At 38.0% G+C, this 25,460-nt stretch overlaps 1 protein-coding gene across 16 annotated transcripts in view; it reads left to right on the top strand.

Annotated features, from left to right (window-relative positions):
• The window catches only part of CPLANE1 (ciliogenesis and planar polarity effector complex subunit 1), a 149,939-nt gene that overhangs the window by 60,722 nt on the left and 63,757 nt on the right, over positions 1 to 25,460 (top strand). For 13 of the 16 annotated variants that reach the window (XR_008525217.2, XR_008525216.2, XR_008525215.2 and 10 more), the window contains 11 exons: positions 875 to 983; positions 2,186 to 2,477; positions 3,569 to 4,508; positions 6,266 to 6,414; positions 7,074 to 7,240; positions 7,809 to 7,891; positions 14,354 to 14,433; positions 16,165 to 16,242; positions 18,198 to 18,390; positions 23,769 to 24,059; positions 24,545 to 25,315. Coding sequence is in view for 13 of the 16 variants with exons in the window: in XM_054555489.2 (XP_054411464.1) it covers positions 875 to 983; positions 2,186 to 2,477; positions 3,569 to 4,508; positions 6,266 to 6,414; positions 7,074 to 7,240; positions 7,809 to 7,891; positions 14,354 to 14,433; positions 16,165 to 16,242; positions 18,198 to 18,390; positions 23,769 to 24,059; positions 24,545 to 25,315 (3,153 nt within the window). In the remaining 3 variants the exon portion in view is untranslated. The remainder of the gene's footprint in view (positions 1 to 874; positions 984 to 2,185; positions 2,478 to 3,568; positions 4,509 to 6,265; positions 6,415 to 7,073; positions 7,241 to 7,808; positions 7,892 to 14,353; positions 14,434 to 16,164; positions 16,243 to 18,197; positions 18,391 to 23,768; positions 24,060 to 24,544; positions 25,316 to 25,460) is intronic. The other 3 variants (XM_063724087.1, XM_024247401.3, XM_024247400.3) reach the window with 3 other exon arrangements.

The following is a 25,460-nucleotide window of genomic DNA, read 5'->3' as shown; positions in this document are numbered from 1 at the left end:
ATGTGTGGAATATAAAAATTTTAAACTCACGGAAGCAGAGAGTGGAATGGTGGTTGTCAGAGGCTGGGGATGTGGTGGAAATGGGCAGATCTTGGTCAAACGGTACAACCTTTCAGTTATAAGATGAATAAGTTCTAGGAATCCAATGTACAATATAGTGACTATAGTTTTTTTTGTTTGTTTGTTTGTTGTTTTTTTTTTTTTGAGACGGAGTCTCGCTGTGTCACCCAGGCTAGAGTGCAGTGGCGCGATCTCGGCTCACTGCAAGCTCCGCCTCCTGGGTTCACGCCATTCTCCTGCCTCAGCCTCCCGAGCAGCTGGGACCACAGGCGCCCGCCAACACGCCCAGCTAATTTTTTGTATTTTTTTAGTAGAGACGGGGTTTCACCATGTTAGCCAGGATGGTCTCAATCTCCTGACCTCGTGATCCGCCCGCCTCGGCCTCCCAAAGTGCTGGGATTACAGGTGTGAGCTACCGCGCCCGGCTGTAGTGACTATAGTTAATCGTAGTGTATTGTTTACCTGAAATTTGATAAGGGAGGATATTACAATAGTAAATGTATGTATTGATGGATGTGCTAATTAATTTGACTATGGAAATCAGCACAGAATTATACGTATATTAAATCATCACATTGTACACCTTGAATATGCACAGTTTTTGTCAATTACATATTTTAAAATAAAAAAGTAAGTTGATACTAAACTCCTATTAGCAGACAGATAGATGCTCAGAGAGAGGCTTTGACCTGACTTCAAAAGATTAGTAAGAAATGTGCATTTATATTTTGAGTTAAAGTAAAATATTTGTGGAATGGAAGAAAAAAAAAAGAATGATGTTTCTCATAAAACTTAAACAATTTTTTTTCTGAAGGTAGCAGAAATTTTCGTGAAAGCATTTCCCTATCCTGAGGACGTGAGGGTTCCTTTAAGAGACAAATATCACTCTCTTCACCAGAGACTCAGACACTGTGTTGTGAAAGGTATTATTTGTTGTTTCTCAGATAGCTAATAGATAAATTGTGGAAGGTTCCCTTTTTGTTTTGAAAATATTTATTTACTGTTGCTTGTGTGTCTATGCATTTTTGCCTCTTCCTTGAGATAGGAGTATGAGAAGGTAGAAACATTTCTCCATTGCAGAAAGACTAATCTCTTGCTTTGGAAACAGATGGCAGCTGACTTCGGCTCATGGCTCTGTCAGTCAGTAACTGTGCGATCTTAGGCAAGTTGCTCAGTCTCTCTGAGCCTCACATCTTTATTTGTAAAGTGGGCATAGTATTACCTGCTTTATGATGTGTATTCAGAGAGGATTAAGTAAGATAATATAAAATGAGCATATAGTGCTTTGTATATTGCAAGTATTTGTTGAAAACAAGTAATTTCCCTTTATGGCTATTTATGCTTCTAATTTTGTTCTTCAAAATTAGAATACACACATTTCTTATTGTGGTAAAATACATATAATATAAAATTTACCATTTTAGCCATTTAAAATATACAATTCATTGACATTAAGTACATTTACAATGTTGCGGAATTTTTAAAGAATTAAAATTACCCTGCTTTTTAGAAGTATAATTCAGTATTTAAGTCCAGGTATGTCCAGTGATTTTGTATTATTCTATTAATATATTGTATTTGTGATTTGTATCTTTCTTAATACTTTTTTTGACATCCTCTAAAATATTGTTTATGTATTAAATAATGTTTTAAAATGTTTCTATAGGCAGCCTTGAAAACCTTCCCTTGCTATTGTTTCTTATTACTTGTAGTAAGAAAAATGTCCTTGATTTTTTTGGCTAGAATTATCCTCATTTTATCTTATTCTGTATGTGAGAATGGAAAAAACATTAGTTATTCTTTTTATTAAATATAATTATCCTTCTGAGTTTTAAAACAGTTATATCACTTAAAGTTTTTTTTCCAGGGCATACTTTTTCTTCATGAGCTCTAGGTTCTGTCTCTTTTATTGTGTTCTTTAATGGACCTTCTTTAGCTTCTGCAGTTCTACTTTAAAATAGTTTTCCAGTAAATACTGAAGAAAACACGACCAGTAAGAATGTGGAAATAAGCCTTAGTCATCAGTTAGGTTTCTTGTCCCCAGGAGGGACCAGAGTTGGGTCTCCTATGTCTCGAATTGAAACATTTTTATGAACACAAAGACTTTTTATTCTTTTCTTTCCAGGACCCCAGACTGAGGAAATGATGTCTGTTGTCATGCATTCTATCCAGAAAGTGAGGGTGAAAGCTCTAAAACGTGTGCAGAGAAATATAGGCTCTTTTGAAGTGAATATATGGGAACCAATTGAAGAAGAGAAACCAGATGAGGCTCCAGGTTTTGACAGATATTCCCTGGGGACTAGTTTGAGCAGAAGTACACTCACAGAACTGGGGGATTCTGTGGTTCACAGTGATGCAGATATGTTCTCTGAAGCTTTGTCGGTTGAAGAAAAAAGTAGGATAAATATCTATCAAAGGTACAATTGAGATCTTTTAATCACAGGCATTCACTTCCTTTGAAAAGTAGCTTTCAGGCATCTGATGAGCTGATTTCTGGTCCCAGCAACCCTCACTGATTGCGCTATTAATAATATGAATGATAAGTGCTACCCCCTCCACTCATAAGAATATTAGGAGTATAAAATGAGACTATACTTTGAAAATTTACTTTAAGTATTATTGATATATGAAATAATTTTGCCATCTGAAATTATAAAATCAAAGGAGTAGATGAAATTCTGCACTTCACTGGAGGACTTTCAGTTTTTTTTAGTAATCTTTAGACTTAAACAGTTTGAGGTTACTGAGTTAGCCATATTATTTTTAAGGAAATTTTTTCCTTAAATTTCCTTAATATTTTTAAGGGAAATATTTCAGGGAAGGAAATTGCCTCAATCAGAAGGGATGGGATGCTTTCAGCCCAGGTGGCCAACACCTGTTCTCTTACTGAGGGAACTAAGGATCTGTGTTCTGCCCTAAGAACCATGTTGAGAAGAAACATTTAAAAGGAGTTGTGGTTGGGCAGTTAAGGTGTCTGCCCAACAGGTTTCATAGCAGCTAAAAGTGTTTAGAAAAAGTTCCCAGTTTTTGTGTGGTAAAACAAAAAAGGACAGTCTTGCTTATTATGCATGGTATTAGGGGAGCTGAGCGGGCAGATGCAAGAGAGAAACAAGAAATCCTAAATTTTGTTGTATATCAGTGGCTTGGAGTTTTTGTTGACTTTGTATTCCTAAAATCTGACCCATTAGAGGACTATTTCTTTTACCCACAGAAAAATCATTCATGTTCTTTTATAGTGAAATTTCTGTGGACACATTTTAATCTCTTCTAATACAAATTTTCCCTTTTGATATTATTTTTTTTTATCTCATAGTAGAAATGTTCCACTCTTGAAAACACTTAGAAATCATTTAGTCCCACTCCCTCGTTTGAAATGTAGGTAATTGAGGCACACAAAATATACATGACTTAATCATTGGAGAGAATTTTTCATGTCAATTCTAAGATCAGTTTTAGTGATTAAATGATCTTTAATTTTGTCTTATTTTATTTTATTTTTTTGCTATAGAAATGCCCCAAATCACATGGAATTAACATCAATTGGTAAACCCACTGATAAAAAGAAAATGTGTAATCAGAAAGAAAATCCTACAAAGAAAGAAGATCATGAAAAATTATCACAAAATACACTTCCTGTAATAGGGGTTTGGGAATTTGAACGTGATGATGATGAATATATTAAATTCCTTGATCTGTTTTTGAGTTACATTCTTGAAAGAGACCTACCTTACTCCAGGGATGCTGGCATTCCATTTCTAACTAGTTTTTCTGGAAAGCTTAGAGAACATGAACTTAATTCTTTACTTTTTGATGTACATACAACATTAAAACGACGTCAGAGCAAAACTAAAAGCCAGAATGTGTTTAGAGCTGGTTCTTGCTTTGTTGTTGCTCCTGAGTCCTATGAATCAGAAAAATCATCCTCTTTAAATGATAAATATGGCATGCATTTAGGAAACCAGGAACTTTCATCATCAGTACTGGTTAATCAAGGGATCAAACCTTTTTTGCAATATCCTTCGAATGAAGTCAGTAAGAATGAAGGAATGAGTGGATTATTTGGTTTAAAACAAAAGTCAATTTACAAAATACAAGATGACACTAGAGAGAAGTGTCTAATCCAGAGATCATCAAACCACATTTTTTGGACTCCCAAGTCCATTAAAACTAGAAGATGTATTTTCAAAGCTATTCAGTGCAATGATATTAACCCTCAAGAAGATCTTCCTTTAGCACTAAACACATTTGGCAGTATAGGAAGACTGCTGGAATGGATGATAAGGTGGTCTGATAGAAGGCTACTCTGTGATTCTGGTATAACTGAGTCATCCTCTGAGTACAGTCCAGTAATTCATGTAAAGACCTCTACAGCTGCCATTCTTACATCATTATGGCTTTTGCAACAACCCTATTTTGCTACATATAAGGCAAAAAATGCCATTGTTAAGGTAAGCGTATCAATTGTTTATTACTTACAAATGAGAATTCTCATTTTAGATTAAAACTATGTTTACATTTCCCATCTATTAAAGAATCATTAAATAATAGAAAATTAATGACAATGTTGATTATAATCAGTATCTCCTATTTTTTTCTTCCAGTGGTTCCTTTAATTCTTAACAATAAAGTGCTTTCAGAGAGGCTGTGAGGTTTTGAAGTTTTATGTGTATTTATAAAAAAGAAAAAAGGGAAGGAGATAATTTTAAGTGATATTACAAGTGGTATTACACTTATATTATTTCTCCTTTCAGTTTCAGGTTTTGGTTCAGATGAAGAAGGACTAGGTGCCTCTCTAGTTTTAATTACTGATGTCTCATCAAGTCCATTAGGGGATCGTTTTTCTTATACTCTCAGGCCAGAAGAGGTTGGAGAACCAAACACAGAAAGGCAGATGGGAGTCAGTAGAGGAGTTAGTGTTTAATTAACTATTCTTTCTTCCCTAGTCAATGGCAAGTGCTTTTATTCCGAAGTAGTTTATTCTAGGCTGAAGGATGTGAATGTGAGTGTGTACGTGTGTGTGTGTGTATGTGAATATGTGAATTTGTTTCCTTTTATTTTTTACTTATTCATTTTTTGAGACAGAGTCTTGCTTTTTGTTTTGTTTTGTTTGTTTTTTTTGAGATGGAGTCTCACTCTGTCACCCAGGCTGGAGTGCAGTGGCGTGGTCTCAACTCACTACAACCTCCACCTCCTGGATTCAAGTGATTCTCCTGCCTCAGCCTTGCGAGTAGCTGGGACTACAGGCGCGCGCCACCACGCCTGACTAATTTTTGTATTTTTTAGTAGAAATGGGGTTTCACCATATTGGCTAGGGTGGTCTCAAACTCCTGACCTTGTGATCCGCCCGCCTCGGCCTCCCAAAGTGCTGGGATTACAGGTGTGAGCCACTGTGCCTGGTCCAGAGTCTTGCTTTATCACCCAGGCTGGAGTGCAGTCTTAGGATCACAGCTGCCTGCAGTCTTGACCTCCTGGGCTCAAGTGATCCTTCCACTTGAATCTTCCAAGCAGCTGGGACCACAGGCTCATGCCACTATGCCTGGCTAATTTTTAAATTTTTTATAGAGACAGGGTTTCCCTTTGTTACCCAAGCTGGTCTCAAACTCCTGGGCTCAAGTGACCTTCCCGCCTTGGCCTCTCAAAATGTTGGGATTACAGGTGGGAGCCACCACACTAGTCCTTTTTTTCCTTGAGATTGGTTTCTGTTATTACAAGGTATACAGTTGATATGATACTGTGATATTGGTCATCCTTGAAATGTGTATTTCTAGGTAATGTATATGGAAATTTTAAGTGAGACAAAAGGGATACGTACCTTGCATTTTTAGCTGCATGTATTTTTGTCTACTATGTCATTTTGAAATAACTACTGAATGTCTTTATGATATAGCAAAGGGAATGAAATGAGAATATTATAATTTTTTTGCCACTGTTTTGTGGCCTGAAAACAATGACAATATGCCTTACAAATTTGTAAGGCTGATTTCTTTTGAATGCTATTTAGGTAGTCTGATTTGCTTTTTCCAGTTAGAATAAAGACTTGATCATTGCTTCAGCAACAAATATTGAGTTGTAGAAATGCAGTAAATATTTGATAAATGAATAAGAGGTTTATTCAGAATTCCTGTAGAAAGAATGAATAATTTTAAAATATGGTGAAAAATAAAGGGTTCAATAGATACTAAATACTTTAAATGGTTTGCTTTAGATGATAGAGAATCGTGACACTGGGTGTCAGATTGGACCCAATATTGAAAGGGAGAGCAAATCAGATGCTGGCGGTTCAGTTGCAGTAGCAACTCCAGGTGGAACTGAGGAAAGAAATGGACAGAATAAATCTTGTCAAAATATCTTGAAGTAAGTTGCTGATTATACTCTTCTTTTCAATATAAGACACGTGGTTTGATGGCATTTGGGCTTAAAGGGAAGATCAAACCCTTGAAAGTTAAAGGAATGAGCATTTTTTGAAGTAGAGGAGCAGGCAGTGAGCTCTCTGAGGTGCTTTAACAATTCATTGCAAATTGTATTTCTTCCCTCTTGGTCTAGCTTATATCTTCTGAGAGAGCAATTAATTCATCCTGAGAGATTCCTTTATCAATTTATTTCCCACATCAGAAGTTGAACTAATCCTTTCATCCATTTTTATATATGAAGCAATGCTAGGAGTAACATAGCTTTGAATACCAAGGCAAAAGCCATTATAGCATGGAGTCCTTTGTGAGAATGATAGTTTTAGATAAGTTGAAATTATTCCAATCATAAGAACTATAATGTTTAGTTATTTACTGAACAATCTTTACCTGAGCTTCTATGTATCAGAATTTTTTAAATAAAGATTTTATAAATATGAAACCAAAGTTTGTTCTTTGCTTTTAAAAAACTGAATTAAGCCGAGATTGCACCATTGCACTCCAGCCTGGGTGAGACTCCATTTAAATAAAAACAAAAAACCCAAAACTGAATTAGCTCTTTATCTCCAAGAATAGTTGTAATTTTAGTTGCTGCATTTTTTTCAGTAGAATGCCAACTGAAGCAAAAAATCCTGATATAGAAGAAATCAATGATGACATTATTTCCATCACTCATAATACTAAAAAAGAATTTATAGATATTGATGAGAATCTTTTCGAAGTAGAAGCATTTACAGAAGAGGAAGTGGATATGCACATACCAGACTATGAAGGTCAGTTCATTTAGATAATCTATTTTTTTGGCTTTATTAATTTGAAATTGGTAAATAATATTATCTGAGATAACTTATTTAGTCTTATACCTAAGTTAGTATGTTTACAGTAACCTAAAATAAAAAGAGAATTAAATATTTATGAAATATTGAGCATATTAACTCTAATTTTGGTTTTAATAAAACCAAGAAGATCTAAGGTAGTTTTATGTTGGTGCTCTTTTACAATTGTTGGGCCTCTTGTGCTGCTTATATAATAATTATGGTCTGTTAATTTCTGTGAAGCAACTCTATAAACCTCTCCCCAGCAGTCTTCCTTAAGACAGAAACTCTCAGAGCACTATGTGGAGTTAAACATACTGAATAATAAGGCTTCTCAAGGCTCATCTGGGATTTACCTGATGAAGATGGAATAGACTCCAGGTGTTTTGAAAGACTGTCTTTATAAAAACGATAGAAAGTATTTCTGTCATTATATTGTTTCTGGTAATATTCCCTGAGCCCTCTAAAAAGTCAATAGCTTATTTTTTAAATGATCAGTTTTCTCTTCATCTTCACTTATCGCTAGAAGACATTGAAGAATCTGTTGGAGGTTTCAGAAGTCCCAGTCTTGCCATTTGCATGATGACTTTACCACAGCAGTTAGAAGAAGTAAGTCAATAAATAGTGGATACAATTATTCATCTTTCATTTTGTGCAGTGTTTAAATTATACATGTTTTTATTCATTGTTATTAAATATATCAAAGCAAGGCTAGCTCTTAAAAATGCACTATGGGTTATAGAATATAGCCATGCTGTGTGGCATTTTTCTTTCCCTGAAATTCTAGTACAGTGTAGTAACATGTCCAATAATTTCAGGCAATGAAATTTTCATGTCATAAACTGCTGTAGCAAATTTATTTAATGAAGAGTAGCAAATGTGTCCTTTATTTAAAAAGTATGGAAGTATGGCCAAGCATGGCAACTGATGCCTGTAATCCCAGCACTTTGGGAGGCTGAGGCGGGAGGATTGCTTGAGGCCAGGAGTTTTAGACCAGCCTGGTCAAGAGAACAAGACTCCATCTCTACAAAAAATTAAAAAATAGCCGGGCATGATGGCATGCGCCTGTAGTAGTCTCAGCTACTTGGGAAGGCTGAGGTGAGAGGATCATTTGACTCCAGGAGTTTGAGGCTGTAGTGAGCTGTATTGTGCTACTGCATTCCAGCCTGGGCAACAGAGTGAGACCCTGTCTTTAAAAAAAAAATTAAAAAGTATAATTCAGCTGTAGTATACTTTTTATACATATATATACTTTTTGGTATTATTTTTCTCAAAACTCTATACACTGAATTTCCAGGGGGAACATAGACATTTCCAATTATTGTAACAATTCTGTGTTGGTTTTTTTTTTTTTGAGGTGAGGGTCTTGTTCTTTTGCCCAAGCTGGAGTGCAGTGGCACGATCATGGCTCACTGCAGCCTGTAATTCCTGGAATAAAGTAATCCTCTTGCCTCAGCCTCCCAAGTAGCTGGGTCTTACTATAGGTGCACACCACTATGCCCAGCTAATTTTTTTAAAAAAACATTTTTTTGTAGAGACTGGGCCTTGCTATGTTGCTTAGTCTGGTCTTGAACTCCTAGCCTCAACCTCTCAAAGTGCTGAAATTACAGGTGTGAGCCACCGTGCCCTATCTGTTGTAACAATTCTTTTTTATTTTTATTTTTATTTTTGAGACAGTCTTGCTCTGTTGCCCAGGCTGGAGTGCAGTGGTGTGATCTTGGCTAACTGCAGCTTCCACCTCCCAGGTTCAAGCGATTCTGCCTCAGCATCCCAAGTAGCTGGGACTACAGGTATGCGCCACCATGCCTGACTAATTTTTTGTATTTTTTTGTAGAGACGGAGTTTCACCATGTTGGCCAGGCTGATCTAGAACTCCTGACCTCAAGTGGATCTGCCTGCCTTGCAACAATTCTTTTTTTTTTTTTTTTTTTCAATTTTTTTTCTTTTATTTATTTATTATTGTTATACTTTGGGTTTTAGGGTACATGTGTGCAATGTGCAGGTTAGTTACATATGTATACATGTGCCATGCTGGTGCACTGCACCCACTAACTCGTCATCTAGCATTAGGTATATCTCCCAATGCTATCCCTCCCCCCTCCCCCCACCCCACAACAGTCCCCAGAGTGTGATGATCCCCTTCCTGTGTCCATATGTTCTCATTATTCAATTCCCACCTATGAGTGAGAACATGTGGTGTTTGGTTTTTTGTTCTTGTGATAATTTACTGAGAATGATGATTTCCAATTTCATCCATGTCCCTACAAAGGACATGAACTCATCATTTTTTATGGCTGCATAGTATTCCATGGTGTATATGTGCCACATTTTCTTAATCCAGTCTATCATTGTTGGACATTTGGGTTGGTTCCAAGTCTTTGCTATTGTGAATAGTGCCGCAACAAACATACGTGTACATGTGTCTTTATAGCAGCATGATTTATAGTCCTTTGGGTATATACCCAGTAATGGGATGGCTGGGTCAAATGGAATTTCTAGTTCTAGATCCCTGAGTAATCGCCACACTGACTTCCACAAGGGTTGAACTAGTTTACAGTCCCACCAACAGTGTAAAAGTGATCCTATTTCTCCACATCCTCTCCAGCATCTGTTGTTTCCTGACTTTTTAATGATTGCCATTCTAACTGGTGTGAGATGGTATCTCATTGTGGTTTTGATTTGCATTTCTCTGATGGCCAGTGATGGTGAGCATTTTTTCATGTGTTTTTTGGCTGCATAAATGTCTTCTTTTGAGAAGTGTCTGTTCATGTCCTTCGCCCACTTTTTGATGGGGTTGTTTGTTTTTTTCTTGTAAATTTGTTTGAGTTCATTGTAGATTCTGGATATTAGCCCTTTGTCAGATGAGTAGGTTGCAAAAATTTTCTCCCATTTTGTAGGTTGCCTGTTCACTCTGATGGTAGTTTCTTTTGCTGTGCAGAAGCTCTTTAGTTTAATTAGATCCCATTTGTCAATTTTGGCTTTTGTTGCCATTGCTTTTGGTGTTTTAGACATGAAGTCCTTGCCCATGCCTATGTCCTGAATGGTAATGCCTAGGTTTTCTTCTAGGGTTTTTATGGTTTTAGGTCTAACATTTAAGTCTTTAATCCATCTTGAATTGATTTTTGTATAAGGTGTAAGGAAGGGATCCAGTTTCAGCTTTCTCCATATGGCTAGCCAGTTTTCCCAGCACCATTTATTAAATAGGGAATCCTTTCCCCATTTCTTGTTTTCCTCAGGTTTGTCAAAGATCAAATAGTTGTAGATATGCGGCATTATTTCTGAGGGCTCTGTTCTGTTCCATTGATCTATATCTCTGTTTTGGTACCAGTACCATGCTGTTTTGGTTACTGTAGCCTTGTAGTATAGTTTGAAGTCAGCTAGTGTGATGCCTCCAGCTTTGTTCTTTTGGCTTAGGATTGTCTTGGCGATGCAGGCTCTTTTTTGGTTCCATATGAACTTTGAAGTAGTTTTTTCCAATTCTGTGAAGAAAGGCATTGGTAGCTTGATGGGGATGGCATTGAATCTGTAAATTACCTTGGGCAGTATGGCCATTTTCACAATATTGATTCTTCCTATCCATGAGCATGAAATGTTCTTCCATTTGTTTGTATCCTCTTTTATTTCCTTGAGCAGTGGTTTGTAGTTCTCCTTGAAGAGGTCCTTCATGTCCCTTGTAAGTTGGATTCCTAGGTATTTTATTCTCTTTGAAGCAATTGTGAATGGGAGTTCACTCATGATTTGGCTCTCTGTTTGTCTGTTGTTGGTGTATAAGAATGCTTGTGATTTTTCTACATTGATTTTGTATCCTGAGACTTTGCTGAAGTTGCTTATCAGCTTAAGGAGATTTTGGGCTGAGACGATGGGGTTTTCTAGATATGCAATCATGTCATCTGCAAACAGGGACAATTTGACTTCCTCTTTTCCTAATTGAATACCCTTTATTTCCTTCTCCTGCTTAATTGCCCTGGCCAGAACTTCCAACACGATGTCGAATAGGAGTGGTGAGAGAGGGCATCTCTGTCTTGTGCCAGTTTTCAAAGGGAATGCTTCCCGTTTTTGCCCATTCAGTATGATATTGGCTGTGGGTTTGCCATAAATAGCTCTTATTATTTTGAGATACGTCCCATCAATACCTAATTTATTGAGAGTTTTTAGCATGAAGGGTTGTTGAATTTTGTGAAAGGCCTTTTCTGCATCTATTGAGATAATCATGTGGTTTTTGTCTTTGGTTCTGTTTATGTGCTGGATTACATTTATTGATTTGCGTATATTGAACCAGCCTTGCATCCCAGGGATGAAGCCCACTTGATCATGGTGGATAAGCTTTTTGATGTGCTGCTGGATTCTGTTTGCCAGTATTTTATTGAGGATTTTTGCATCAATGTTCATCAAGGATATTGGTCTAAAATTCTCTTTTTTGGTTGTGTCTCTGCCAGGCTTTGGTATCAGGATGATGCTGGCCTCATAAAATGAGTTAGGGAGGATTCCCTCTTTTTCTATTGATTGGAATAGTTTCAGAAGGAATGGTACCAGTTCCTCCTTGTACCTCTGGTAGAATTTGGCTGTGAATCCATCTGGTCCTGGACTTTTTTTGGTTGGTAAGCTATTGATTATTGCCACAATTTCAGCTCCTGTTATTGGTCATTCAGAGATTCAACTTCTTCCTGGTTTAGTCTTGGGAGGGTGTGTGTGTCGAGGAATTTATCCATTTCTTTTAGATTTTCTAGTTTATTTGCATAGAGGTGTTTGTAATATTCTCTGATGGTAGTTTGTATTTCTGTGCGATCAGTGGTGATATCCCCTTTATCAATTTTTATTGCATCTATTTGATTCTTCTCTCTTTTTTTCTTTATTAATCTTGCTAGCGGTCTATCAATTTTTTTGATCCTTTCAAAAAACCTGCTCCTGGATTCATTATTTTTTTGAAGGTTTTTTTGTGTCTCTATTTCCTTCAGTTCTGCTCTGATTTTAGTTATTTCTTGCCTTCTGTTAGCTTTTGAATGTGTTTGCTCTTGCTTTTCGAGTTCTTTTAATTGTGATGTTAGGGTGTCAATTTTGGATCTTTCCTGCTTTCTCTTATGGGCATTTAGTGCTATAAATTTCCCTCTACACACTGCTTTGAATGCATCCCAGAGATTCTGGTATGTTGTGTCTTGGTTCTCATTGGTTTCAAAGAACATCTTTATTTCTGCCTTCATTTCGTTATGTACCCAGTAGTCATTCGGGAGCAGGTTGTTCAGTTTCCATGTAGTTGAGCGGTTTTGAGTGAGATTCTTAATCCTGAGTTCTAGCTTGATTGCACTGTGATCTGAGAGATAGTTTGTTATAATTTCTGTTCTTTTACATTTGCCGAGGAGAGCTTTACTTCCAAGTATGTGGTCAATTTTGGAATAGGTGTGGTGTGGTGCTGAAAAAAATGTATATTCTGTTGATTTGGGGTGGAGAGTTCTGTAGATGTCTATTAGGTCCGCTAGGTCTGCTTGGTGCAGAGCTGAGTTCAATTCATGGGTATCCTTGTTGACTTTCTGTCTCGTTGATCTGTCTAATGTTGACAGTGGGGTGTTAAAGTCTCCTATTATTAATGTGTGGGAGTCTAAGTCTCTTTGTAGGTCACTCAGGACTTGCTTTATGCATCTGGGTGCTCCTGTATTGGGTGCATATATATTTAGGATAGTTAGCTCTTCTTGTTGAATTGATCCCTTTACCATTATGTAATGGCCTTCTTTGTCTCTTTTGGTCTTTGTTGGTTTAAAGTCTGTTTTATCAGAGACTAGGATTGCAACCCCTGCCTTTTTTTGTTTTCCATTTTCTTGGTAGATCTTCCTCCATCCTTTTATTTTGAGCCTATGTGTGTCTCTGCACGTGAGATGGGTTTCCTGAATACAGCACACTGATGGGTCTTGAGTCTTTATCCAATTTGCCAGTCTGTGTCTTTTAATTGGAGCATTTAGTCCATTTACATTTAAAGTTAATATTGTTATGTGTGAATTTGATCCTGTCATTATGATGTTAGCTGGTTATTTTGCTCATTAGTTGATGCAGTCTCTTCCTAGTCTCGATGGTCTTTACATTTTGGCATGATTTTGCAGCGGCTGGTACCGGTTGTGCCTTTCCATGTTTAGCGCTTCCTTCAGGAGCTCTTTTAGGGCAGGCCTGGTGGTGACAAAATCTCTCAGCATTTTCTTGTCTGTAAAGTATTTTAATTCTCCTTCACTTATGAAGCTTAGTTTGGCTGGATATGAAATTCTGGGTTAAAAATTCTTTTCTTTAAGAATGTTGAATATTGGCCCCCACTCTCTTCTGGCTTGTAGAGTTTCTGCTGAGAGATCCGCTGTTAGTCTGATGGGCTTCCCTTTGAGGGTAACCCGACCTTTCTCTCTGGCTGCCCTTAACATTTTTTCCTTCATTTCAACTTTGGTGAATCTCACAATTATGTGTCTTGGAGTTGCTCTTCTTGAGGAGTATCTTTGTGGCGTTCTGTGTATTTCCTGAATCTGAATGTTGGCCTGCCTTGCTAGATTGGGGAAGTTCTCCTGGATAATATCCTGCAGAGTGTTTTCCAACTTGGTTCCATTCTCCCCGTCACTTTCAGGTACACCAATCAGACATAGATTTGGTCTTTTCACATAGTCCCATATTTCTTGGAGGCTTTGCTCGTTTCTTTTTATTCTTTTTTCTCTAAACTTCCCTTCTCGCTTCATTTCATTCATTTCATCTTCCATCGCAACAATAAGGATTCATTTTTCCTGGTTTTATAGTTGTTTTTACAGGGAAAAGAATAATCATATAGTGTTAGGTGTATATAATTTACAGTGTGTTAGTCTACTGACACAATCTTGTCTTTGTAACTTAACATGCTAAATAGCCCAGTGTGACAGACTGGAGGCAATTCACACAGTATAAAGATTAGGTCAGAGCAGGCCTGGGAGTACATTTTACTGTTTGATTTCTCACTTGCTTGTAGACTGTTGTTACTCTGGTTAAGTGGCTAATATGAGACTCAAAATACTCAAGACAGTAATACCTATTTGTTTTACCTGTTTTCTTTTTGGATACTATTCATTTTAACAGGAGTTCACAGAAGAGGTTCAGTGTCAAAGGGAAGAACCACTGGAGACAAATATGGAGGAAAAATTGACTGAACAAAAAGGGTAAGGGGCAAAAAAGTATGACAGTGATTGTCACTGGTTACCTCAGTGAAGCTTTCAGCTTTTTTCTTTCATAATTTACAATACACGATTTAGGGTGGTATTGTGTTTCTAGTGAAACTGTAACTTCAGTTTATAGTTATGGTAAAATGATTTTTGGTAAATGTTATACTTCTGTGTATTGATAGAGTGAAATAAATAGTGATATCTAAAATGCCTTTTGTTCTCTCATCACTATCAGCCTTATCAAAATAAAGCTGTAAATAGGCCAAAGCTTATTTAGCTGCTAAGTAGGGAACCACTTTTCATACTCATTCCATTTTTATTGAATCAAATAAAGAACCATTATGAATTATTTTATGTATGTATAAAATCTTTCACTGTTGTGATGATTACTATACACTATTCATTAGGGCTATGATGTACACATACACTGCTGGCTAGCTTATTGCTTCAAGGAGAGCTGAAGGCAGTTTTCATGGGTTGCAGTTTGGACATGATTTCTAAATCTTTAGAATTTTAGAAGTTCTAGAATTTTAGAATTCCCTTAGATAAGAAAGGCAACATGGCCAGGCGTGGTGGCTCATGCCTGTAATCCCAGCACTTTGGGAGGCTGAGGTGGGTGAATCATGAGGTCAAGAGATCGAGACCATCCTGGCTAACACGGCGAAACCCTGTCTCCACTAAAAATACAAAAAATTAACTGGGTGTGGTGGTGGGCGCTTGTAGTTACAGCTACTCGGGAGGCTGAGGCAGGAGAATGGCATGACCCGGGGAGGCGGAGCTTGCAGTGAGCCGAGATCAGGCCACTGCACTCCAGCCTGGGTGACAGAGCAAGACTCCGTCTCAAAAAAAAAAAAAAAGCAACATAATTGGATTTTCTTTTTCTTTTCACTATGCAAATTTTGTTAGTTTTTCTGTGGACAATTAAAAAGAATATATTTAATACTATGGGCCTTTACAAGTAATTTAGATACTTCTATTCATAAAAATGATTCCTTTGGAAAATTACCCAAGAAGAGAGAGAGAGAAGACAAACACTAATCTTTACAGTTTCTTTTTTCTTTTCTTCCTTTTTTTTTTGGAAACAGGGTCTTGCTCTGTTGCCCAGGGTAGAGTACAGTGGTGCAATCTTGGCTCACTGCAACCTCCGCCTCCCAGGATAAAGCCATCCTCCTGCCCCAGCCTCCCGAGTAGCTGGGACTGCAGGTGTGCACCACCATGCCTAGCTAATTTTTTTGTATTTTTTTTAGAGATGGGATTCACCATGTCACCCAGGCTGGTCTCGAACTCCTGAGCTCAGGTGATCCGCCTGCCTTGGCCTCCTACAGTGCTGAGATTACAGTCGTGAGCCATCGTGCCCAGCCTCTTTACAGTTTCAAATGTGACAATGGGCTCTAGTGTTCTGAGCATAGTGTCTCCTTCTTCTATAGGTGAAATTTGGGTCTTAACTAACCTCATGTCCCCTCATTTTGGGTTCTGTTTTTTTCATTGCTGAGCAGTCAGCAGTATTTAAGTGGTGTTTTAAGTCATCCAGACATATTTTTTTGCTTTTGCTTAGATCTGTTACTAATTGCTATGGAGACAAATGTAAACAGATGGTAATTATGAGCTAAACATTACAGAAGATAAGAGGATGTTTAGACTCTTAGATGGCTGAGCATAGATCACTCATACCTTAGATAATGCAAAGAATATCTTGCTTCCTAATCACCTGTTAATTTTTATTGATAGTATGATCGAAGCCTTTTCACATCCTGAGCATACCACTCCTCAATCAATGCAAGTAGATACAAGTTCAGAAATTTCTAGGTAAGAAGTTTTGCCTACTATACCATTTAAAAATAGTTGTGTTTTACAAATCACAGAGTGAAAGTATGCCAACTGTACCATTTTTGAAACAATTGCTACATTTTGACTAAAAACTAAGAAAATAAATGAAAGCAACATAAAACACTGAAAGAGCAGCATAAGCACACATATTTGACATCTTTCATTACTGAGTTTCCACTAGCGATTGCTTTTAAAATTATATAGGAACTATGTTAGAACAGTCTTTTCTGAAAAAAAGTAGTGATATATTATTGAAAGATGAAGTTGTTGCTCATTTTCAGCTTCTAACTGATTTCTTGTTGTGTTTGAAATGCTTTTAATTCTCTCATAGAACAGACTCATCCAGTTCTTTTGAACAGAGTGCTTAGTGTTTAGAAATCTTGCCGAAATAGGAAAATATAGCACAGCTTTACCTCAGAAAAAAAATTTCATAGTTAGAATCAATCTCCTTGAGACCTATTGAAAGCAAAGCCCAATAAAGTTGTTTTAAAATGGACAGATCTGTTTGTGCAAGGAGACCTTCTTCACAAAATGTTGTTGCGTCTGCATGAGTGCTCATACCCAGATCCGGCCCTTTTGCTGCACTCAGTTTAAAGAGCTTCTGAGACTGGGCTGGGCTGTGCACATCCAGCTGTACCTACAGCTCAGTTTACCCCTACACCTGCCCCTACTGTCCCAAGGCCTTCTTGAGTGCCAGTGACTTGTGCAAGCATGAATGCACCCACCCTGTGCCCAAGGGGACCTCTACAGCCCTGGAACCCCTTGTGGCTTTACTAGGAATGCCTGAAGAGGGGTCAGCCTGAAACCCATGCCCCCTTCCAGCACACTTCAGGAACCCAGTCGCCAGAGGGTGCCTCCTAAACCTTCTTTGGGTCCAGCTCACTCTTTAGATTCCAGATCCCTGTCACTGGGCAACTAACTCCCTTGTCACCCAGCTAAGAAAGCTGGGGACAGTGGAGGCTGGCAGCAGCTGTGAGAAACATGATTCTCAAGGAGCAACACTCAAAGCTTTCACTTTGGCAAAAAAGGAAAAGGTAGATCAGTTGTAATGCCTATTTTTTGTGAATTTGCCAAATAAAGTTTTTTTATTGGGTGTGTTAGATGCTCGATAAAAGGCAAATATTATTGCCAAATGGGAATCAGTGTAAACCTAAATAAGTCTCTATGAAATTTAATATGTTCTTTTCTTTTTTGGAAACAATGATCTGTTTGAATCTGATAACTGCCTGCTCCCTTGCTTAGTTTATAAAATGTAGAAAACTTTGAGTATCTGCTATGTTTGAGGAGTCATCCCCCAACAGTCATTTTGTTTTATAAAAAAAAACCTAAACACCTTGCTTTGATCCTTAATTTTTATTTGTAAATAAGCATTTTTTATTAGGGTTTATGATACATTTAAACTCAGAAGTTTGCTTGGAAATGAAATGTTCACAGTACTATTGTTTCACATTTAATGACGATAAACAGTTTTCTCTACTGATCCTAGAATTAAGTTTTTTAAACCCATTTTTTCCCTAGTTTTCTTAACTCTATGCTGGATCATTGATTTTAGTCAAAAACATATTTCTAAGCCAAATTACAAATTATGAAGTCTGCAGCTAGTCAGAATGATTCCACAGGTCTCAAATTCAGATGTCCACAGGGACCAGGCAAGTAAAATATATGTCAACTCTTGGGTTTGCAACACCCTATGAAGGAGCCCATCACTGACTAGATAATCCCTTAATAAAGATGAAAATTGAGCTGATGACGAATGTGTCTGGGGGGCTGACAGGCACTAGAGAGAAAGGCTTTAGGGTTTAAATTTCTAGAAAACTACCAGAATAACCTTTAAATTGGAAGACAAAAGTGGGATCAAAATATTCAGATCATAGACATTCAATTTGTTTTTTGTCAATTAATGCATGTTTTTTATTTAAATGCTTTCCACGCAGTGCACAGATTTCTACATATAAAGACAAATCTTCCTCAGTTCCACTTCTGATATCAAATGGAGTCAATGTTGCTTTACAACCACCTGTTCCAACACCTCAGAAGACCGAGAGAAATGAATGCACGGCTCAGTTACCAGATCGTTCAGAGTCCGTTAGGCAGATGCTGCAAGATGAAATGTTTAAATTAGTTCAGGTAAGCACATCTCTATATAAGTAAGTAAATCTACACATAGTGTACATGCAGGGTTTTAAAATATTAATAGATTTCCAGAAATTGACAAGTTAAAATTATATCACAAGCATTTCTCTGCTTTGGGTACTTTGCATTCAAATGTTTATAACTGGTTGGGCACAGTGGCTCACGTTTGTAATCGCAGCACTTTGGGAGGTCAAGGTAGGAGGATTGCTTGAGGCCAGCAGTTTGAAACCAGCTTGGGCAACATAGTGAGACTCTGCTAGGAAACTCTACTAGGAAAAAAAAAATTCTACTAGGAAAAAAAAGACCTAGGGCCCAGAGGTCTAGGCTAAGCTACCTACTTCTCACAGTGACCTTTTTTACTGAGCTCTTTGGGATGCAGCTGCTCACAAAAGTGAGGTGGGGAGTAATCAAACCAGATCAGTGGGCTCCTACTCAAAAGTATCCAAGGCTTATTTTCCAGCTGACACTATCACATATTTCTTATCCATATTTCTTGTGCTTGAGTTGAAACTGTCGGCTGCATTTCAAATTACTGTTCACTTTGACTTTCATCATACCTGGCTATCCTTTTTTTCTGTTTACCAACAATGGTTAATTATTTACCTTTTTAGAAACATTAGTTTCCTTCAGATCTAAACCTCTGCTCATTTGTCCTACATTCACTTCCATATCCTTTTATGTGATGTAATATATACCATTTCCATATCGATGATTCTCGGCACTAATTTTCTTTTTAAAAAATTGTTTTATATTTTTATTTCTTGAGACGGAGTCTCACTCTGTTGCCCAGGCTGTAGTGCAGTGGTGCAATCTTGGCTCACTGCAACCTCTGCCTCCCAGGTTGAAGCGTCTCCTGCCTCAGCCTCCTGAGTGGCTGGGATTATAGGCATGTGCCACCTTGCCTGGCTAATTTTTATATTTTTAGTAAAGATGGAGTTTCACCATGTTGGCCAGGCTGGTCTCGAACTCCTGAGCTCAGGTGATCTGCCTGCCTTGGCCTCCCAAAGTGCTAGGATTACAGGCGTGAGCCACCGTGCCCGGCTGCACTAATTTTCTCTTTGAACTTAGGGGCCTTGATGAGAATAGTTGTTCAGCATGTCCCCCTGTCCCATGAAACTTACTGAAACTGATTTTATTCTTATTCTCCCTAGTCCCTTCTTTCCTTTTTCTGTTTAGTAGCATCATCTATTCTACCAGCTTAATGTTTTAGAGACATCTCTCAAACTGTTAGATGGATTACTTGGGGACTTCACTGGTCACTGTCCTATATATTTAACCCATTATCCAGATAATTCTGATGCACACAAAAGCTTAAGAATCACTGTCTTCAAAAGTCATCTTTGCCTTCTTTCACAACCCTTACCCAGTGTTTTACTATGCCCTCTTGAATTTTTTGCCCATACTGTGTGTCGTTATAGCCACTTGCTATTTCTATAGCAGTGGCTAACCTTAGATTCTTAGTTTCATTCTTCCATTGTCTTTTATTTGCATTTCTAGGACAGTTTCTTCAGGTATTATTTTAATAATATTAGTCACCTGTTTAAAAATCTTCAGTAAATTTCAGGAACAAATTTGTATAATATATGATATCAATCTTGTTTTAAAAATAGAAAGATTCCTAGGTATTTTATTCTCTTTGAAGCAATTGTGAATGGGAGTTCACTCATGATTTGGCTCTCTGTTTGTCTGTTATTGATGTATGAGAATGCTTGTGATTTTTGTACATTGATTTTGTATCCTGAGACTTTGCTGAAGTTGCTTATCAGCTTAAGGAGATTTTGGGCTGAGACAATGGGGTTTTCTAGATATACTATCATGTCATCTGCAAACAGGGACAATTTGACTTCCTCTTTTCCTAATTGAATACCCTTGATTTCCTTCTCTTGCCTAATTGCCCTGGCCAGAACTTCCAACACTATGTTGAATAGAAGTGGTGAGAGAGGGCATCCCTGTCTTGTGCCAGTTTTCAAAGGGAATGCTTCCAGTTTTTGCCCATTCAGTATGATATTGGCTGTGGGTTTGTCATAAATAGCTCTTATTATTTTGAGATACGTCCCATCAATACCTAATTTATTGAGAGTTTTTAGCATGAAGGGTTGTTGAATTTTGTCAAAGGCCTTTTCTGCATCTATTGAGATAATCATGTGGTTTTTGACTTTGGTTCTGTTTATATGCTGGATTACATTTATTGATTTGCGTATATTGAACCAGCCTTGCATCCCAGGGATGAAGCCCACTTGATCATGGTGGATAAGCTTTTTGATGTGCTGCTGGATTCTGTTTGCCAGTATTTTATTGAGGATTTTTGCATCAATGTTCATCAAGGATATTGGTCTAAAATTCTCTTTTTTGGTTGTGTCTCTGCCAGGCTTTGGTATCAGGATGATGCTGGCCTCATAAAATGAGTTAGGGAGGATTCCCTCTTGGTGGGAATTGAACAATGAGAACACATGGACACAGGAAGGGGAACATCACACTTCGGGGACTGTTGTGGGGTGGGGGGAGGGGGGAGGGATAGCATTGGGAGATATACCTAATGCTAGATGACGAGTTGGTGGGTGCAGGGCACCAGCATGGCACATGTATACATATGTAACTTACCTGCACGTTGCGCACATGTACCATAGAGCCTAAAGTATAATAATAATAATAATAATAATAATAATAATAATAATAATAATAAAAAGAAAAAATATACAATTTAAATCAATTGACCGGTGGGAAACATTAAGAACCAAAATAAATATGGATAAAGTCACAAAAAAAAAAAATCAAGACACAAGAACACACACTATCCTAGGCCTGCACAGGGTCAGGATGATCAATATCACTGTCTCCCACTTCCATATCTTGTCCCACTGGAAGATTTTCAGGGGCAGTAATATGCATGGAGCCGAGAACACCTGTGATAACAATGCCTTCTTCTGGAATACCTCCTGAAGGACCTGCCTGAGGTTGCTTTACAGTTAACATATTTCTAAGTAGAAGGAGTACACTCTAAAATAATGGTAAAAAGTATAGTATGGTAAATACATAAATGAGTAACATAGTCATTTATTATCAAGTACTATGTGTTATTCATAATTGTATGAGCTAGATTTTTAGTTGACTGGCAGCCCAGTAGGTCTGTTTACACCAGCATCACCACGAACACATGAGTAATGTGTTGTGCTATGATGTTACAATGACTATAGCATTATAACAGCTTTGTGTCACTAGATGATAGGAACTTTTCAGCTCCATGATAATCTTATATATGGAGACCACTGTCATACATGCGGTCCATTGTTGACCAAAGCGTTATGTGGCATGTGATTGTAGTTGTTTATAGTCAGCATCCCTTCTGATTGGGTGGTCTGTGCCATTTTTGAGCATTGCCTCTTGGAACAAGGTATAAGAATGACAGAGCCCAGCTATAACCTTAGGAACGTCCATACCCTCAGGAATATCTGTATCCTTAAGAAGGGCAACAGGGTTGCTGAGTACAGGCTAAAATAATGATAAAAAGTATAGTATAATAAATATGTAAAAACAAACAAACAAAAAAAATAAATAAAAAAAAACAAAAAAAAAAAAATAAAAATAGAAAGAAGCCAGGCTCTTTATATTTTTAAATTTTATAAGAGGTGGCTCATACCTGTAATCCTAGTGCTTTGGGTGGCTGAGGTGGGAGGATTGCTTGAGGCCAGGAGTTTGAGACCAGCCTGGGCAACATAGCAAGACCTCATCTCTACAAAAACAAACAAACAAAAACTCAAAAAGCAAACCATTATCCAGGCATGGTAGCACATGCCTGTAGTCTCAGCTACTCGGTAGGCTGAGGTGGGAGGATGCTTTGAGCCCAGGAATTTGAGGTTACAGTGGGCTATGATCAGTCCACTGCACTCCAGCCTGGGTACCAGGGTGAGACCTTGTCTTTTAGATAGAATAGATAGATAGATAGAGAGAGCGAGAGAAAGCGAGAGAAAGGAAATATACTAAAATGTCAGTGCTCATTAGTTTTGAGGGTAGGATTATGAGTGATATTTATTTTATTTTTAAAATTTCTGTTTTTTCCTGTGTGTATTTACTTTATAATTAAAAGAAAACTACATTTTTAAAAACCTGCACTGTTTCCCTATTGGTTTGTTCTATCAAATGCAAATTCTTCTGTTGGCCTTCAAAAACTTCACTTTGAAGTCTTTACCTTCCCTCCTTTCCTACCATACTTTCACAAGTCTAGTGGTTCTCAAAGTATGATGCCTGGACAAGTAGTATCAGCATCACTTAGACCTTGGAAATACAAATTCTCAGGCCCCTATGCTAGACCTGTTGAATCAGAAACTTGGGATAGGGATCAGCAGAGTGGTTCAAGTCCTCCAGGTAATTCTGATGCATGCCGAAGTTTGAGAAATTCTGTACTAGCCTATCTTTTCATTATCCCTGCTGTAAATCTCCTGTTCCAGCTAAGCCAACGTCTATGCTAGTGCTTCCCAAGCTTTTCTGGACATTGAAATAACCTGGTCATCTTAATGAATACAGATGCTGGTTCCTATCCCCAGACATTGCGATTATTGATAGGGAGTGACCTGGTCATTGGGACTTATAAATACTTCTCAGGTGATTGTAATGTGCTGCAAAGTTTGAGGACAACTGGTGTCTTACTTTACTTTCACCTAGTCAGTGTTTCCAAGGGAATTCCTTGCTCTTCACCTGTGTACTGCTTTCTGCTCATTGCTGAAAACTGTTCAAAATACACTTATTCTGGGAATCTGTCTTTTTTTGTGTGTGTGTAGACAGTCTTACTCTGTCACCAGGCTGGAGTGCAGTGGCACGATCTCGGCTCAGTGTAACCTCCGCCTCCCTGTTTCAAGCGATTCTCCTGCCTCAGCTTCCCAAGTAGTTGGGACTACAGGCGCGTGCCACCACGCCCAGCCAATTTTTGTATTTTTAGTACAGATGGGGTTTCATCACGTTGGCCAGGATGGTCTCAATCTCTTCACCTCATGATCCACCCGCCTCGGCCTCCCAAAGTGCTGGGATTACAGGCGTGAGCCACTGTGCCTGGCCTATTCTGGGAATCTGTCTTTATCCCACTCCTTTGATCCCTGGGATGTTTATGGAAACTGAATACTGTAAACTGCTTACAAATAGTTCCAAGTTTCATTCGCAAGTGAGTATTCATGTGCCCGGTTGACAGGAAGTTATCATTTTTTTCCTCTCCCTTTAAAAAAAAAATTTCCCTGACTATGCCTCCTGCTCAGCATTCATGATTCTCATAGATACTAAGACAAACGTGTGACTATTGTAGAATACTCAGATGATTATTGTTGATTCCTTAGATTCTTTTTGTTATATTTTAAGATATCGCTTCAATTTTTGTTTTATTCAAGCTGCAACAGATCAACTTCATGAGCCTAATGCAAATAGTAGGATCATCCTTTGCTAATCTCCCAGATACACAACAACTTGTACAGCAGTCTCAGTCTGTGCATTTAGGGGAAAGCCAAGAATCAAACCTAAGAGGATGTGGTGATGTTGAAGACAGCAACAAAAATCTTAAGGAGAGATTTTTTATTAAACCACAGTCAGTGGGAGAGAACACCAGAGAGCCTCGCAAGAACAGCCCACACTGCCATGAAGGAACTATCCCATCTGGTCAAAATAGTACTGGAAACATACAGGTAATGTATGTAAAAATACCATTAATGGCTGGGCGCGGTGGCTCATGTCTGTAATCCCAGCACTTTGGCAGGCCGCACCTGAGGTTGGGAATTCGAGACCAGCCTGGCCAACATTGTGAAACCCCATCTCTACTAAAAATACAAAATTAGCCGGGTGTGGTGGCGCATGCCTGTAATCAGCTACTCAGGAGGCTGAGGCAGGAGAATCGCTTGAACTCAGGAGGCGGAGGTTGCAGTGAGCTGAGATCATGTCACTACACTCCAGCCTGGGTGACAGAGCGAGACTCTGTCTCAGAAAAAAAAAAATAATAATAATAATGTCCTGAGTAGTTCAATAGTCATCGTGTTTTTTGTTGAATAAATAATTTTTTTTTTTTTTAGCAGTTACTACGTTCTACCCACTGCAAAACATACTGAATGCCATTTACAAAGTAAGGAATTTCTAATATATTCTAAACTTACATAATATCTTTTTTCTCTTCCAGAATGTTCCACATGGGAGTATTCCTTTATGTCAATTAAATGGCCAGCCCCAGAAAAGAGGACCAATTCCATCATCTCAAAACTTACCGTCCACTTCGTTTTATCCAGCTCCTGCTGGAAATACTCACCTCTACCTTTTGTCCACACCTTCTGTTGTTCAGAAGGCACCTAGACTTATCCCACATGCAAAAACATTTAGTGCTGGTGATGGCTTTCCTTTGCTTCAATTTAAGTCTAAACAGGAATTCCAGCCCCGTTTCTTATATACAGGAAGTATTCCACAAGTTCCCTTCAGGCCTCTGCCACAACCAAGAGAGGCTTGGGGATTATCTGACTCCTTCCAACCTGCTCTGCCACAGAGAGCAGCACAAACTACTCCAGCATCCCATTTGAATGTAAGCCAGTATAATACTGAAGCCAGAAAAAAAGAAGTTGAGCACAAGACATGGGCAGAAACTGTAATTACAGAAATTCCTAAGCACGTGAACTTGGATCAATATGTTGGACAAGAAAATTTGACACCTCAACAGGACTCTTCAGTGTTTATAAAACCAGAAAAACTATTTGATGTTAAGCCAGGGACCCTTGAGATATCTCCTCACCATTCCTTTGGACTTCCATTACTATACCTGCCACTTAAACCTCCTAGTATGTTTCCATCAACCTCAAAAGCATCTATTACAGTTCCCTCAACACCTATCCAACCTATAGCAGAAGAAAGAAAATACCCAAGATTGTCATTACTTCATTCACATTTGTCCCCAGAAAATATGGTAATGAATTTTTGTATGGTAATGCAAAAGCAGTGTCCTGCACTATTTTTTTCATACCATAAGTACTGTATGGTCAATGAAAAGCTCTTGTACATAAAAAAATGCTTGTTATAGAAAATAGCATATAAAAATTAGGTTTAAAATA

The sequence above is a fragment of the Pongo abelii genome, chromosome 4 (genome assembly GCF_028885655.2).
Source record: "Pongo abelii isolate AG06213 chromosome 4, NHGRI_mPonAbe1-v2.0_pri, whole genome shotgun sequence".
Taxonomy (NCBI): Eukaryota; Metazoa; Chordata; class Mammalia; order Primates; family Hominidae; genus Pongo; species Pongo abelii.
The sequence above is the reverse complement of the archived record's forward strand: the minus strand, read 5'-3'. Positions and strand labels throughout refer to the sequence as shown.